Raw genomic sequence first — 18,216 nt, forward strand, 5'->3', positions numbered from 1 at the left:
TGTTGCCTAACCATTTTCCATAATTATAATTGTTCAAAGCCTGCTATGATAGATAATTTCACTATCAAACCATTGATTTGGCTATAGAATGGTTAGAATTTCATAATTTACCCATCATTTAAGAATGCTTAGAATTTCACCGAGACCTAGATTCCATTGCCGAACCATAATCACAATATATTAAATTTATAATTTCTTATAACTTTTATGGGAACAATGCTAAACCATGGATTTGTATACTCACCCATGATTTAAGGATGGACGAAGTTTGGATAGCTTGATATACGATTAATGATATACCACTACTAGAAAAACCCCATTTCTTGACATAATAAGTTGACAGATTTTCTTGACATAATAAGTTGACAGATTTTCTTGACCGTTCTCAAAAACTGTCAAGAATTGTAATTCTTGACAATTTTTGACCTGTCAAGAATTTGAAATAATCTTTGACCGTTTTGGATGATTCTTAACAGTTATTAACTGTCAATAATTTAGTTATAAATAAATTTTGCGAACTTTTTTCTTGACTGTTGGAGTCTCAATCCTTGACAGTTTTTTAACTATCAAGATTAAGTATATAAAAAAAAAAAAAAAATCCTTAAACTTTTCCGGCCCATTTTTCATTAACTATTCCCACCATTTTATCCCTAAAACTTTTACTTTCCTGCTATTTTGTGCAAACCCTCATAGTTGACCTACTTTCGGCATTGGAGAAAAAGTTCTAGTTTTTACCACTCTTATTCAATAGACGATGACTTGCTCATTGACTTTGGTGCTTACTCCGTGCCTATTCTGACGGAGATTGTTAACTTCGGTGAGTTCTAGGCGAGACGTATCTCCAACACCCAAATATAGGGGTGTTTGGAAAAATGTAGAAACCGAACTGAATTAGGAACCAAACTGATTTTTCGATAATCTAAAAAATCGGTTCGGTTTTGGTCCATAGAAATATAGAAAACTGAATTTCTGATTTTATTAAAAATAATTTAAAAAGTAAACAATTTAAATTAAAAAGTCCCTAAATCCTTAAAATTAAAGAAACACAAAACCCCAAACCCCGTTTTATTTGAAAAAAAAAAANTGTGAATTGTTGATCAAATGAAGTTACTAGGCTTGGAAATGATTTGCGGATTTTCTTCATACCTGTGATGTCTGAGTATGACTATATGAGCATCTCTGCATTAATTTTTATGAGCATCTTTGCATTAAATTTTTGCGTTCACAAATAGCTACATTACCAAATTAGCAAGTTTATGGTTAATACATGATGGTAATGTAGGTTTTATTTCTCTATAAAAGTTTAGATAGTGAAGTTTGTGGTTAAGACATGCTGACCTATAGCTTTTTCACTATTAAGTAACCTTCTTGTCCTGCCTGATGCTTTTAACATAGTCCCGAGGTTAGATTTTATTAATTCAAATAACTATGGGGAGTCTGAAGTCTATATTTGTCACTCTCTCATCTCTATCCCATCAAAAAAAGTTATTTATATTCAATAACTTGACTTGACTTTCATGCTGCAGTATGAAGTGTATTTATTGACATCGAAGTGCGAATAATTTTTTCTTAATTTCTTTCTTCTCACATACCCCCTATTTCGTTAGTTCATGCTTCAATATAATATTATAATGTAGAGAGATATGGGAGCAGAAGAGGTTCGTACTGAAATATACGGTATATTTGGTTACATTTTAATTTGGATAAATTCAATGCTTAGCGACATCTGACATCTTGCTTTTGCAGTGAATGGTTCCATCTATTTTTAATCTTTTTGAGCTCAGACAACTAAGTTTTATTTTGGAAACTTTTGAGCCTAGGATCAAAATGTATTTACTTCCGACGTTTAATATGCAAAAGTAATATTAATTATTTGTTTATGTTTCGGATAGAATCGTAATAAGTTTATACTGATTTTTGTGAATTGCTTAGGGGGTGTTTGTCTGAGCTTATGAAAATTAGCTTATAAGCAACAAGTGCTTATAAGCTAATTTTAACTTATAAGCATTTGAAATTTTAAGTAATTACATGTTTGGTTAAAGTATTTATAAGTGACTGATAAGTAGTTGACGTGTTTGGTAAAATGTGGGTTATAAGTACATTTTATTATAAAATGACTAAAAAGGGTACTACATTAAACAAGGGTATACTATGAAATTTTAAAATTAAACAAGGATAATGTGGTAATATACTTGGTTAAACTAGTTTATAAGCAAAATAAAATAAAAGTACCTCCCCTCCAACTTATTTTTTTTGGCTACTCAACTTATAAGCTTAAAAAAGTTATAAACAAATAGGTCAGTTTAATTTTAGGGCTTATAAGTTAGTTTGACCAACTTATAAACTTAGACAAACACCCCTTTAGTCCTCATTTTCTGATAGCTATATGAGTGTAATTAGGGGGTGTGGTGTGGGAACTGGAAAAACTTGTAAATTACGAGCTTATATATTCTGGAGGAAGTGTTTTGTTTAAAATACAAATACTTACAAGGATGGGTTTCATGTTCATTCTTCCACAATCACGTAAACACTATAAACTAAACTAGTGGGCTTATCATGTATCAAAAATAAAGATTTATTTTTGGATGAGCCTTGACCCAAAATCAATGTTTCTCACAGAGCCCAAACTTAATACGATTTTGTGAATATTCTTTAGCCCTGGGCTCTTGGATAATTGACTATATTTACTTGGCCCTGTATTTTTTGCCTCATTCACAAATTTACGCTGATGAAATTATTCAGTCAAAAGCAATAGAGAAGCCACCTACAAATGATTGTTGTTTTCAACTACGACGAAGGAACAAGTACAAACATATGTTGTATGTACAGTGGAAGATGTTTAAATTTAGCATTCAAAAGAGCAGAGCATTTATTGACATGTTTGTTTCTTTGTAATGTCAGATTTGGACTATTTGTTCCATATGTTCTTTCTTGCTCGATACTGCAAGCTTCTTGAGGAGAACTCTTTCAGGGGAAGGATTGCAGATTTCTTTTACATGCTTTTGTTTGGAGCAACATTTTTAACAGGTACTGTTCTTATTGGGGGAATGATACCTTATTTGTCAGAATCATTTGCAAAATTCATATTCCTTAGCAATTTATTGACACTCATGATGGTTAGTTTTCATTTTTCCAATTTGCAACATTGTTTTATTGGTGATATTGTTGTTGATAATCACCTGGAGGCCATCTAATTTTCTTAAAACATACAAGTGTATGTGTGGAGCAAACAAAATCCTTTCATCCATCTGAGTTTTTTGGGTTTGTTTACATTTACCGCAACTTATCTACCATGGGTGAGTAAGTTCTTGGTAAGGTTCCAATAGTTTCTGGATTTTATTATTTTATTCTTCATTATTTGTAACTATGCATAGAAAAGTTTTCCCTACTTAGAAGTACTAATATTTTGTTTTTTGATGAGGCTGATGTGTCTTGTTGGCCTTCTATTATGTGTTTTAATCATATATGTTATGTAGTTGTATATATACTGAATTTATCTACTTTTAATCTTTTATAGTTCATGGGGAAAAAAATATACACAGATGGGGAGATTGATGAAGTTAGAGAAGAAAGGACGATCAAACTTTTTTTAGTTATTGATGTTTCATTGATGTCAATGTTTCAATGATGGAAGAAATATGTATCAAACTTTTGTTGAATGATATACTACTATTGTTGAATTTCGATTACTAAATTAATTGAAAGATTGTTGAATGTTTAAATTTATTTATGAATTGTGATAATTGTTCTTGGTTGAGGAATATTACGAAGAATTTCATTGTATTATTCCATTATTTAATTTGTAATAATCAGGAAAATAAATTAATTACAAAATAAAAATATTTACAAAAAAAAATCTTGGACGGTTTAAGATTATCAAAGATGAAAAATTATTATTAATAAAATTTGATTATTATTATTAAATTAAATTTTTTATTTTTTAATTTTTGTTAAAATCTTATGACAGTTTGAAGATCGTCAAAGATTGGTTAAAATTTAGTCAAATTCTTGACGGGTTATAACTATCAAAAGATTTGTCAAGAAAGTTTTGACAGTTCAAAAATGGTCATCACCCTTTCTTGACACTAGCTTCAATGACGGGTGAAGAACTGTCAAGAAATCCCCTTTTTGTAATACTTTCTCTCTAGCTAGTATACTTGGAAAATAAAAGCAAAACTCACTAAATATATATAAGAAAATATACATATGGGTGAGGATAAAACAATGGGCCCATAACTAATTTTTTCTTTATTTACAAATCTTTACATAATATAATAAAGTCACAAAATAGTAACTCAACAGTGTTGCCAAATCCTTCAGCTTCTTGATGTTCCAAGCGACCGCAATCTCATCTACTACCTGCAAAAGCATTGAAAACAACGGGGTGAGCACTAATTGCTCAGTAAGTAAATCCGTTATGCTACTCTTCTCTCTCCGTTGCTTAAATTCTGAATTTCTTTCCTTCCAGCACACTTCTCTATTCTTCTTTGTTCTTTCTCTATTCTTTCTCAATTTCTAATTTCTCACTACTCATGATAATAGGCATGGTATTATGCATAGGTATGATGCAAATGCACAAATGTATAGAATGTGCATTTTCTTTTTTATTTTTATTTTTCTTATTCTGTTTTCTTTCTTTCTTTCTTTCTTTCTTTCTTTCTTTCTTTCTCTTCTTTTCTATTCTTTCTTTCTTTCTATTCTTTCTTTCTTTTCTATTCTTTCTTTCTTGCCGATCGGACTCGGTTGAGACATGGATTTGGAACCCTAGCCATGTGAGTGTATTCTCTAATTCTTCCAACAATCAATCTCTACTCCAAATCTCCCTAGGAAATCCATGCCCAAAATAACATCAAAATCGGGCATATCAAACACTATCAAATCCACTGGCAACTCCCTTCCATGGATCACTACGGACTCCCCTGAAAGCATCTCTTGAGTTACTACACTAACACCATCTGGTAACTCTATCTTAATGGGACAGTACACTCTAATAGGTTTCAAACCTAATCTCTCTAAAATCCCATGTGTAATAAATGAATGTGTGGCTCTAGAATCAATTAATGCATAAAGGGGAACTGAATGAAATAATAACTGACCAGTAACTGCGGATGGGCTAGCTTCAGCTTTACTCTAAGCTACTGTAAGCACTCAAGCATTGGTGCCTCTAGGTGTTTGCGTTGCGGGTGCAGGAGGGGCTTTGCAATCTCTCATCATATGCCCTGGTTGCCGGCATCTATAGCATACATTTCGGCCCAAATCTCTAAGACATTCCCCAAAATGATTTTTTCCACATTTCTGACACTAGGGAACTTCAACAATTCTCGGCCTCTTATTCGGCCAATCCCTCATGTTCTTCTTGGGTTGAAATCTTTTCTTATTTCTCACCTCTCTATTAGTGGGGGCATCAGCTCTATTTCTCTATGGAGCAGGAGGTGGAACACTAGGGGCTATTGTTGATGGAGTTGCTGGGGTTAGCTTATTCACAAATATTTCTGCCCGTAAGGCTTGTTCCAAAGCTTTACTGTATGTCTGAGGGGGTTGGGCACCGCCCACCACATCTCGAGCTATTTCTGGTTTCAGCCCCATGCACGAACTTATCCCTTCTCAATTCTGGTGTATTCACTACACTTGGCGCAAACCTTGCCAGGGAATTAAATTTCACCAAATATTCTTTCACTGAGCTAATCCCTAGTTGCAAACTGATAAACTCCTGAACCTTTTCATGAACTCGGTCAACTGTTCTATATTCTGCCTCAAACAATCTTCTGAAATCTCCCCAGGTCATCGAGGCTATATCATGAGTATCCTCCACCAATTCCCACCATATACGGGCATCACCCCTAAATAGGAAATTGGCATACTGAATCTTCTCCCGATCTGTCATAGGGAAAAGTGTCATTGTATGCTACACTGATCTAAACCACTCATTTGCCACTATTGGGTCCGCAGTACCCCTAAATTCTGACGGCTAGTGTTGACTAGGCAACCTATATATCTGCTTAATACAATTCTGCACTATCGGGGGTACCAGCCTCTCTTTCTCCTCTCTGGGGGTCGGTACAATAACCGGGGTCTCAACTCTTTCCGATACAGAGCCTCCTTGATTCTCTGCCAAGACTTGCTGTATAATATTACGGATCCTCGCTTCATCAAGGACAGGGGGAGTAGATTCGGAAGGGTTGGAAGGTTCACCCGTACTCATTTCTTTCTTGCTGTTTGCTTCGGTTCTACGTCTCATCTACATAACACCAACACTTTTAGTCAACTCAATTAACTCATCTACTACAATCAAGGAAAGAAATAACTTACAGCGGTTGACTACGAAACATCAATGTGGCAGGAGAGGCACATTGTCAAATCCCAAAGCCTTTGCTTTGATACCAAAAATGTAATACTTTCTCTCTAGCTAGTATACTCGAAAAATAACAGTAAAACTCACTAAATATATATAAGAAAATACACATATGGATGAGGATAAAATAATGGGCCCATAACTAATTTTTTCTTTATTTACAAATCTTTACATAATATAATAAAGTCACAAAATAGTAACTCAACAGTGTTGCCAAACCCTTCAGCTTTCTCGATGTTCCAAGCGACCGCAACACTAATTGCTCAGTAAGTAAATCCGCTATGCTACCCTTCTCTCTCCGTTGCTTAAATTCTGAATTTCTTTCCTTACAGCACACTTCTCTATTCTTCTTTGTTCTTTCTCTATTCTTTCTCTATTCTTTCTCTGTTCTTTCTAAATTTCTAATTTCTCACTACTCATGATAATAGGCATGGCATTATGCATAGGTATGATGCAAATGCACAAATGCATAGAATGTGCATTTTCTTTTCTATTTTTCTTATTCTGTTTTCTGTTTTCTGTTTCTTTTTCTGTATTTCTTTCTTTCTTTCTTTTATATTCTTTCTTTCTTGCCGATCAAACTCGGTTGAGGAAAAGATTTGTAACCCTGGCCGTATGAGTGTATTCTCTAATTCTGGGTACAGTCCTCATCCACATGCACTTCTAACGGACTGTACAATTCTTCTTTTTGAATTCTGAGGCCGCTCACTAAAGGCAGCGTGCTTGGAGGGCTATGTCACTCACTGGTTCACCATTGCAACAACCTTCTCTTCTTTTATCTTTTTACACTTCTTTAAATAAAAATTCAGATTTGAATTTCTTTAATATTCTCATTTCTTTCTATTTACTCTTTAATGTTCTTTAATGCTTTTTCATGCTCTTATGAGTATGTATGCATGTAGATGGGTTCATGCTTATAATTCTTTCTAAATTCACATGTTTAGATGCAATAATGCAATATGGAATGCAAACATGTCATTCTCTACCATCTACTAACTCATCTCAAAATAACACATAATCATACTCATACATGCACTTCTCTTTGACATTTCATCAAACAATTTATGTGCACATCCAAGCTCTAAATTGGCTACACTTCTACTTCTTTTCTAAGCCACCAAAATTTGGAACAAAATCTTCCAAGATTAACGCCAAACCTGTCCAAATTGCACACTCCATAATTTCTACTCCAATTCTTCCATAATTCATCCAAACTCTCATCAAACATCAAATACACAAACACTACTTCTCATGGATAAGTTCTAACCATCATTCAACATCAAATCCATCAACAATTCTTCATATAAAACACATATATGCATAAAAGAAATTCTCTACACAATATTGCTTCAATCATAACTAGGGTAGGATTTACTTACCTTAGATGTGAGCAATCCAACACTTTAATACTCTTCTTTGATCCAACTCTCTTTCTCTTAAATCCTATGAACACAAATCATCAAAATTCAACACTTTAAAAATTAAAACTCACTTCTTAGTGCAAGGATCTTACCTAAGGATGCTTGGGATTGAAATTCCACTAAAAATAACCCAAAATCTATGAATTTCCCTTGAAAAAGAATTGAAGAAACTGAGAGAATTTGGGGATGAAGGTGGCGTGAAAGTGGAGGAAGAATGGCTAGGGTTTCATTCTTCAACTCTTGATATAACATAATATTATTTATAGTTTCCCATTTTACCCTTGTACTTTCTATGAAATTTCATCTATGTCCCTTAGTCAATTACCATAATACCCTCATTTTTATTGCATTCTCCATGAAATTATATCTCTTTTCACTCCCCACATTTTCAACTAATTATGAGTGAAAAGACCATTTTACCCCTACTGACAATTTACGGGATTTTCTTCACACTGTTTCAAGATAACTTTAACAAAATTCAACTAAGGGTATGAGGGCATAAGTAAAGCTACGTACCTCGATGTGAGAGTTACAATTCTCCCCCCTTACAAGAATTTCGTCCCCGAAATTCAAACGAACAACTCAAGATGGCGGTTCCGCATATCTTGCTCTACCTCCTATGTTGCTTCTTCTACCTTATGATTCCTCCACAAGACTTTTATGAGTGGAATACTTTTTTTTCGGAGCTCTTTAATCTTTCTATCTAAGATCTGTACTGGTTGCTCCTCATAAACGAGATTCTCTTCTAAGTTTACTTCTTCTACTTTTAGTATATGGGAGGGATCATTGACATATCTGCGGAGCATCGAAACATGGAATACATTGTGCACCCTATCAATATTAAGTGGTGGCGCCAACTTATAAGCTACCTTTCCAATTCGTTGCAACACTTCAAAGGGGCCAATGTATCTAGGTGCTAACTTTCTTTTACCTATAAAACGTATTACCCGTTTATAGGGGGAAACTTTAATAAACACTTTATCACCCACTGCAAATTCCACGTCTTTTCTCTTTAAATCTGCATAACTCTTTTGTCTATCTTGAGCTTACTTCATTCTACGTCGGATCAACTAGATATCTTCTATCATTTTCTGGATTATCTCTGGCCCAAGAGCTATATGTAACTCATCTTTCTCTCCTACCTCATCCCAATGCAATGGAGATCTACATCGCCTACCATACAAGGCTTCATAAGGAGCCATCTTAATTGTAGACTGATAATTGTTATTATAGGCAAACTCCACCAACTGGAACATCTCATGCCAAGTCATTCTATAATCCATACAACATGCCCTCAACATATTCTCAAGTATCTGATTTGTTCTCTCAATCTGGCCATCTGTCTGAGGATGGTATGTTGTACTAAATGCTAATCTGGTACCCAAGTTTCTCTATGGACTGGTCCAAAAAGCTGAAACAAATCTGGAATCTCTATCTGACACTGTTGTTTTGGGCACACCATGGAGTCTGACTATCTCCCTGACATAGATTTGGGCCAACAAATCTGAGGTAGTGTTATCCTTTACTGGAAGAAAATGGGCTGATTTTGTTAATCTGTCTACTATCACCCATATCGCATTATACCCCTTTTGAACTCTTGGAAGGCCTGTGATAAAATTCATTGATATACTTTCCCATTTCCATTTAGGAATGCTGAGTGGCTGAAGCAAACCTAATGGTCTTTGGTGTTCTGCTTTTACCTGTTGACAAATCAAACACTTAGTCATATAATCTCCAATATCTCTCTTCATACCTGGGCACCAATAACTTTTCTTTAAATCTTGATACTTCTTGGTTCCTCCAGGATGAACAGTATATGGTATATCATGAGCATCCACAAGAATCTTTCTCTTCAACTCAGCATCTTGGGTTATGCATATACAATTTTGAAAATAGAGGACACCATCTAACATGTGGAATTCTGATATCTTGCCCTCAATCACTTGTTGACTTATTTTTTGACACCACTCATCAACAACTTGTTTTTCTTTAATCTCTTCCACCAAAGTAGGCTGAATGTCTAACCTGGCAAGCCTTCCTGGTATCACCTCTATCTGGTCCTTTATCAACTCGCCCAATAACTCTTTCTGTCTTATGAGTTGAGACAAGTAGGCTTTTCTACTCAAGACATCAGCTACTACATTGGCTTTTCCAGGTTGATACTTAATTTCACAATCATAATCCTTTACCAACTCTAACCATCTCCTGTGCCTCATATTCAGCTCTCTTTGGGTGAAGAAGTACTTCAAGCTCTTATGATCAGTATAAATGTTACTCTTTGTTCCATACAAGTAATGCCTCCATATTTTCAATGCAAAAACTACAGCAGCCAACTCTAAATCATGTGTTGGGTATCTTGTCTCATACTCTTTTAACTGACGAGAAGCATAGGCTATTACTCTACCCAACTGCATCAATACTGCACCAAGTCCCTGAAATGAGGCATCGGTATAAATATCATAATCTACACCCTCCTGTGGTAACACAAGAATAGGAGCTGTGGTTAATCTTCTTTTTAACTCTTGAAAACTTTCTTCACAGGCATTTGACAAAATGAAAGGAGTTCTCTGTTTGGTGAGAGTTGTAAGCGGCTTAGCCAACTAAGCAAACCCTGCTACAAACCGCTTATAGTAGCCTGCTAGCCCCAAGAAACTTCTAACTTCCTTTACTATCTTCGGCTTTTGCCATTCCAGAATTGCCTTTACCTTACTTGGATCTACTGATATAACCTCATTTGAGACAGTATGGCCCAGAAAGATAACTTGATCTAGCCAAAACTCGCACTTAGAAAATTTGGCAAACAACTTCTTATCTCGCAATTGCTGTAGCACAAATCTTAGGTGTTCTTCATGCTCCTCTTTTATCTTAGAATAAATCAGGATATCATCAATAAACACCACTATGAATCGATCAAGACAATCCTGAAACACCCGATTCATTAAGTCCATAAAGACTGCTAGCACATTGGTTAACCCAAAAGGCATCACCACAAACTCATAATGCTCATATCTGGTCTGAAAAGCAGTCTTGGCAATATCTGGCTCTACAACCCTTGCTTGGTGATAACCCGACCTCAAATCAATCTTTGAAAACACGGCTGCTCCTTTCAGCTGATCAAACAAATCATCTATGCGAGGTAATAGGTATTTATTGTTCACTGTCACTTTATCTAACTCTCTGTAATCTATACACGTCCGTAGAGATCTATCTTTATTCTTCACAAATAAAATTGGAGCACCCCAAGGAGAATGGCTAGGTCGAATAAAACCCTTGTCTAAGAGTTCCTGAAGCTGCTTTTTCAACTCCTGAAGCTCAGTTGGGGCCATCCGGTAAAGGACTTTAGAAATTGGTTCTGTACCTGGTGCCAGTTCAATACTGAATTCTATTTCTCTTTTCGGAGGTAAACCAGACAAATCTTCCAGAAATACATCTAAAAACTCCCGGACTACTGGCACATTCTGAATCTCTAGTTGTGGGACATCACTACTGTGCATTACATGAGCAATATACCCCGAGCACCCATTTCTTAGCATCTTTCTTGCCTTTACACTACTAATTAACATACTAAGCTGGTGACCCTCGCCAAAATTAAACTTATCACCATCATTAAAATTAAATCTTTCTTTCTTCTTCTGACAATCAATCTCTACTCTAAATCTCCCCAGGAAATCCATGTCCAAAATAACATCAAAATCGGGCATATCAAACACTATCAAATTCACTGGCAACTCCCTTCCATGGATCACTAAGGACTCCCCTGGAAGCATCTCTTGAGTTACTATACTAACACTATTTGGTAATTATATCTTAATGGGACAATTCACTCTAATAGGTTTCAAACCTAATCTCTCTAAAATCCCATGTGTAATAAATGAATGTGTGGCTCCAGAATCAATTAATGCATAAAGGGGAACTAAGTGAAATAATAATTGACTGGTAACTGCGGATGGGCTAGCTTCAGCTTCACTCTGAGCTACTGTAAACACTTGAGCATTAGTACCTCTAGGTGTCTGCGCCCTAGTTAGTAAATACGGGTACGACAAAAAAACGGTACGGGAATTTTATGGGTATAATATGACGAACAGTGAAAAATACGTTTATAAAAATTCGGCTATAAAATTCGGATACAGGAAAAATACGGTATGGGTATATACGGATTTAATATGGTACATTGTCAATAATATGTTTTGAAAAATACAGCAATATCAACCTTATTTTAACACTTTTATGGATTAATTATTAATGTATCTTTGCATTGACTTCAATTAAATCTTTGCTTTTGCTTAATCTTTTCTTTGCCTTAACAAATTCCCAGGCCCATGTCTTGTTCTAACCCGCCAGTAGAAAAGATATTTATTTATTTTTTTGTTTGTTCAATAGAAACGTAATCTGGTGTTGAGTGTTGCCACGTATACTAAAATCCACCACAAACACAAAACACCCATGACCCATCTTAAAAACCCCCCTTCCTCTCTTTTCTTCAATCAAATCGTCTCTCAATGTCTCACGCTCACCCACAAGGCCAACTGCTTCTTTCAGAGACAATGACATCTGCTTTACAGGCTATTCTTTCTGCCAATACTTTCCCTTCCTCAAACTTATTCTTCTCCCCCAAACACAACCACAAACGCAAACGCAAACGCAAACGCAAACGCAAACGCAAACGCAAACGCAAACGCAAACGCAAACACAAACACAAACACAAACACAAACCCATTAAAAATCTCAACCAGTTCGCCGTCCAAACTGAGGAAGGGAAAGTATTGGCAGAAAAGCTGAAAACGTCGAAGAACTGAGGAAGAAAAGTTGAAAATGTCATCCATCGAAGAACTGAGGAAGAAAGAAGAACCGAAGAAGAGAAGAGATTCTGTTTAATTTTGAATTAAACCCCACTAAAACGACGTCGTTTTGGGGTGAGCAATGGTTTTTTTTTTTTTTTCCAATAATTTGCGAATTATACAGGTATTCATATTATACGGGTATAATTCGACAGTTTTTATAACATACGTTAAAACGCGTATTTACTAACTAGGGTCTGCGCTGCAGGTGCAGGAGGGCTTTGCAATCTCTCATCATATGCCCTGGTTGCCGACATCTATAGCATACATTTTGGCCCAAATCTCTAAGACACTCCCTAGAATGATTTCTTCCACACTTCTGACACTGGGGAACTTCAACAGTTCTCGGCCTTTTATTCTGCCAATCCCTTCTGTTCTTCTTGGGTTGAAATCTTTTCTTATTCTCACCTTTCTATTAGTAGGGACATCAGCTCTATCTCTTTGTGGAGCAGGAGGTGGAACACTAGGGGCTATTGCTGATGGAGTTGTTGGGGTTAGCTTATTCTCAAATATTTCTGCCCGTAAGGCTTGTTCCAAAGCTTCACTGTATGTCTAAGGGGGCTGAGCACCGGCCATCACATCTCGGGCTATTTCTGGTTTCAACCCATGCACGAACTTATCCCTCCTCAACTTTGGTGTACTCACTACACCTGGCGCAAACCTTGCCAGGGAATTAAATTTCACCGAATGTTCTTTCATTGAGCTAGTCCCCTATTGCAAACTGATAAACTCCTAAATCTTTTCATGAACTCGATCAACTGTTCTATATTCTGCCTCAAACAATCTTCTGAAATGCCCCCAGTTATCGAGGCTATATCGTGAGTATCCTCCATCAATTCCCACCATATACGAGCATCACCCCTAAACAGAAAACTTGAATACTGAATCTTCTCCCGGTCTGTCATAGGGAAAAGTGTCGTCGTACGCTCCACTGATCTAAACCACTTGTCTGCCACTATTGGGTCCGCCGTACTCCTAAATTCTGATGGCTGGTGTTGACTAGGCAACCCTTATATCGGCTCAATACGATTCTACGCTATCGGGGGTACCAGCCTCTCTCTCTCTCCTCTTTAGGGATCGGTACAATAATTGGGGTCTCAATTCTCTCTGGTACAGAACCTCCCCAATTCTCTACCAAGACTTACTGTAAAATATTGCAGATCCTCTCTTCATCGAGGACAGGGGGAGTAAATTCTGGAGGGTTGGAAGGTTCACCCATACTCATTTCCTTCCTACTGCTTGCTTGGGTTCTACGTCTCATCTATATAACACCAACACTTTTAGTCAACTCAATTAACTCATCTACTATAAGTAAAGAAAGAAATAATTTACAACAGTCAGCTACGGAACATCAATGCGATGGGAGAGACACACTGTCAAATCCCAAAACCTTTGCTCTGATACAAAAAATGTAATACTTTCTCTCTAGCTAGTATACTTGTAAAATAACAGTAAAACTCACTAAATATATATAAGAAAATATACATGTAGATGAATATAAAATAATGGGCCCATAACTAATTTTTCTTTATATACAAATCTTTATAAAATATAATAAAGTCACAAAATATCAACTCGACAGTGTTGCCCAACCCTTCCGTTGCGTGACGTTCCAAGCGACTGCATCTCACCTACTAGCTCAAAAATATTGAAAACAACGGGGTGAGCACTAATTGCTTAGTAAATAAACCCGCTAAGCTACCCTTCTCTCTCCGTTGCTTAAATTCTGAATTTATTCCTTACATCACACTTCTCTATTCTTCTCTGTTCTTTCTCTATTCTTTCTCTGTTTTTCTCTGTTCTTTCTCAATTTTCTAATTTCTCACTACTCAAGACAATAGGCATGGTATTATGCATAGATATGATGCAAATGCGCAAATGCATAGAATTTGCATTTTCTTTTCTATTTTTCTTATTCTGTTTTCTTTCTTTCTTTCTTCCTATTCTTTTTTTCTTCCTATTCTTTCTTTTCTTTCTTTTCTTTCTTTCTTTCTTTCTTTCTCTCTTTCTATTCTTTCTTTCTTTATTTTCTTTCTATTCTTTCTTTCTTTCTTTCTTGCCGATCGGACTCGGTTGAGGCATAGATTTGGAACCTTGGCCGTGTGAGAGTATTCTCTAATTCTGGGTACAATCCTTATCCACATGCACTTCTAACATATTGTACAATTCTTCTTTATGAATTCTGAGGCCACTCACTAAAGGCGACATGCATGCGGGGCTATGTCACTCACGGGTTCCCCATGACAACAACATTTTCTCTTTTATCTTTTTACACTTCTTTAAATAAAAATTCAGATTTGAATTTCTTTAATATTCTCATTTCTTTCTATTTACTCTTTAATGTTTTTTTTCATGCTCTCATGAGTTGTATTCATGTAGATGGTTATGCTTATAATTATTTCTAATCACATTTAGATGCACCAATGCAATATGGAATGCAAACATGTATTCTCTACCATCTACTAACTCATCTCAAGATAACACATAACCATACTCATACATGCAATTCTCTTTGACATTTCATCAAACAATTTATGTGCACATCCAAGCTCAAACTGGCTACACTTTACTTCTTTTAAGCCACCAAAATTTGGAACAAAATCTTCCAAGATTAACGCCAAACCTGTCCAAATTGCACACTCCATAATTTTACTCCAATTCTTCCATAATTCATCCAAACTCTCATCAAACATCAAATACACAAACTCTACTTCTCATGGATAAGTTCTAACCATCATTCAACATCAAATCCATCAACAATCTTCATATAAAACACATATGCATAAAGAAATTTTCTACAATTTTGCTTCAATCATAACTAGGGTGGATTTACTTACTTTAGATGTGAGCAATCCAACACTTAATACTCTTCTTTGATCCAATTCTCTTTCTCTTAAATCCTATGAACACAAATCATCAAAATTCAACACTTTAAAAATTAAAACTCACTTCTTAGTTCAAGGATCTTACCTAAGAGTGCTTGGATTGAAATTTCACTAAAAAACCCAAAATCTATGAATTTCCCTTGAAAAAGAATTGAAGAAATTGAGAGATTTGGGGATGAAGGTGGCGTGAAAGTGGAGGAAGAATGGCTAGGGTTCATTCTTCAACTATTGATATAACATAATTTGTAGTTTCCCATTTCACTTTTATGAAATTTCATCTATGTCCCTTAGTAGTTACCATAATGCCCTCATTTTTATTGCATTTTGTAACGCCCAACATGGAGGTACATGATTTAAATTATGTTTTAAGCTTTAGTTAATTTTATTAAAGTTATTTTAAGAGAATATGAAGAAAATGCCTTAAACTTGCATTAAGGGTAAAATGGTCTTTTCACCAAAATTAGTTGAAAAAGTGGGAAGTGAAAAGAGGTAGAATTTCATAAAGAATACAATAAAAATGAGGGCATATGGTAATTGACTAAGGGACAAGGATGGAATTTTCATAAAAGTGTAAGGGCAAAATGGGAAAGTGAGTTATAAAAAAGATGATAAGGGTTTGTAACCCTTATTTCCTTCATTCCACCGCCACACTACTCCCTCATTTTCTCTCAAATTTTCATTCATCCTCCAAGGATTTTGAGGGCTTTTGAGTGATTTTTAATAGGGTTTTGATTCAAGACTTCAAAAGGTAAGATTCATGCTCTTATCTATGATTTATTTGTGTAAAAGTTGAGTTCTTATGAAGTTTATGCTTAGGGTTAGAAGAGGTTTTGAATCCAACAAGAGTAGAGAGCTTAGTAGAGAAGACTCAAGCATAAGGTAAGTAAATTCACTCAAAATCCAACTCAAGTTAAAGTTTAAGAATTCAAGTGAGTAGAGATTTCTTTTAAGTATGCATATGTTATGGTTATTGAGAAATTGAGATGAGATTGATGATGAATTATGCTTGTTGTTGGATATATTTGAATATGAGAAGTGTATGTGTGGTTTGATGATGGGTTGAATTGGAATAATTGGAGGAATATTTGGAAGTGTGTTTGCCGTGTAGGTATGGTGATGCTACAGAGAGATTTTCTCTCATTTTTGGATGGTTAAGAAATAAATTGAATGATAATTAAATTAGGGTTTGTTTATGCACAAGTAATGTTTGATGAAATGCCTAAGAGAAGTATAATGTTGAGTAGAAACCTTAATTTTTTGCAACATTGCATATTTGATTTCAGAGTGCGTCCAAGTAAGAATTTCAAGCATGAGCCATCCATATGCATATAATTGTGTGATGTGTAGAAATCTAAGAAAGAATAGAGAATAAAGACATAAACAATATAGAATAAAGCAGAAAGAATAAACTACTCTAAGAATAAAGAGAAATGAAGATAAGCATTAAAGAATTAAGGAGTGGTAAAGAAGAGAAAAGAATAGGTTGTTGTGATGGGGAACCGTGAGTGCTAAGAAGAAATTCCCACATACACGCCACCTTAATTGAGTGGCATAGAAGAAAAAGAATTGTAGACCCATAGAGTGTATGTGGATGAGGGTTGTCCAAGAAGAATTTCCTACATGCACGCCACCTTAATTGAGTGGCCTAAGAAGAAGAAGAATTTGTACGGTCTGCAAGAGTGCATGTAGATGAGGACTGTACTCACTCACACGGCCAAGGTTCCAAATCCCTATATCAATCGAGACCGATCGGCAAAGAAATAGAAAAAGAAAGAATAAGAGAGAATAAGAAAAAATAAGAATAAGAAAGAATGGAATGAGAAAAGAGAAATGAAAAGAAAAGATAAGAAGAATAGAAAGAGATAAAGAATAAGAAAGAATAGAAGGCTTGAACAAGCCAAGAGAAGAAAAGAAAAGAAAAGAGAAACAAGAGAAGAAAAGAAAAGAAAAACAAGAAAGAAAAGATAGAAAGAAAAAGAAAAAGAAAAGAAAAGATAGAACAAGAAAATGGAAATAGAAAGAAAAAGCATTTTATGCATTATTGCATAGCATTTTATTCATGCTATTACCACGAATTTATCATGGTTAAGAAGAATAAGAAAGAAAGAACAGAGAGAAATAGAAAGAAAGAAAAGAACAGTGAGAGTAAGAAACAGAGGAAGAAACAGTGAAAGAAAAGAGAAGGAATTAAGTAAGGAAAGAACCAAAGAAGGAGAAGAGTAGGATTTACTTACTGAACATTTTATGTCACCCCGTTGTTTTTCCATGTTTTTGTAGGACATAGGTGAGCAGCGGTCGGAGGGACGTCGACAACGGAGAGGATTGGCATTGCTGTCCACTGTTGCTAAGTTTTTTACTGGTTATTTTGATATATGTAAAGAATTATGTTTTGTAAGTAAAGAAAAATTTGGGCCCAACTATTTCATATACTAAGTATGTATGTTTTATTGTATATGTTATAAAGAATATAGTAGAAAGAAGTATTACACATTTTCTATAAAATTCTATCTCTTTTCACTCTCCATATTTTCAACTAATTATGAGTGAAAATACCATTTTATCCCTAATGACAATTTAAGGGATTTTTTCACACTTTTTCAAGATAACTTTAATAAAATTCAAGTAAGGGTATAAAGATTAAGTAAAACTATGTATCTCAATATGGATGTTATATGGTGGAAAGCTTGGGGGGAGCCCAAGTTCTAAGAAGCTCGAAACTG

At 35.2% G+C, this 18,216-nt stretch overlaps 1 protein-coding gene across 2 annotated transcripts; it reads left to right on the forward strand.

Annotated features, from left to right (window-relative positions):
* The first annotated feature begins 2,279 nt into the window (after positions 1 to 2,279).
* On the forward strand, positions 2,280 to 3,716 carry LOC116137773 (derlin-2.2-like). 2 transcript variants are annotated; one of them, XM_031423470.1, is made up of 4 exons: positions 2,280 to 2,819; positions 2,902 to 3,027; positions 3,183 to 3,296; positions 3,518 to 3,716. In XM_031423470.1, exons 1-4 carry the CDS (start codon positions 2,771 to 2,773, stop codon positions 3,553 to 3,555), a joined length of 327 nt encoding a protein of 108 aa, XP_031279330.1. In that variant the 5' UTR covers positions 2,280 to 2,770; the 3' UTR covers positions 3,556 to 3,716. The 2 variants fall into 2 exon arrangements, 1 of the variants encoding a protein (XP_031279330.1); XR_004129223.1 differs by lacking the exon at positions 3,183 to 3,296 and having other exon boundaries at positions 2,280 to 3,027.
* The last annotated feature ends 14,500 nt before the right edge of the window (positions 3,717 to 18,216 follow it).

The sequence above is a fragment of the Pistacia vera genome, unplaced genomic scaffold (assembly GCF_008641045.1).
Source record: "Pistacia vera cultivar Batoury unplaced genomic scaffold, PisVer_v2 Contig333, whole genome shotgun sequence".
Classification (NCBI taxonomy): domain Eukaryota; kingdom Viridiplantae; phylum Streptophyta; class Magnoliopsida; order Sapindales; family Anacardiaceae; genus Pistacia; species Pistacia vera.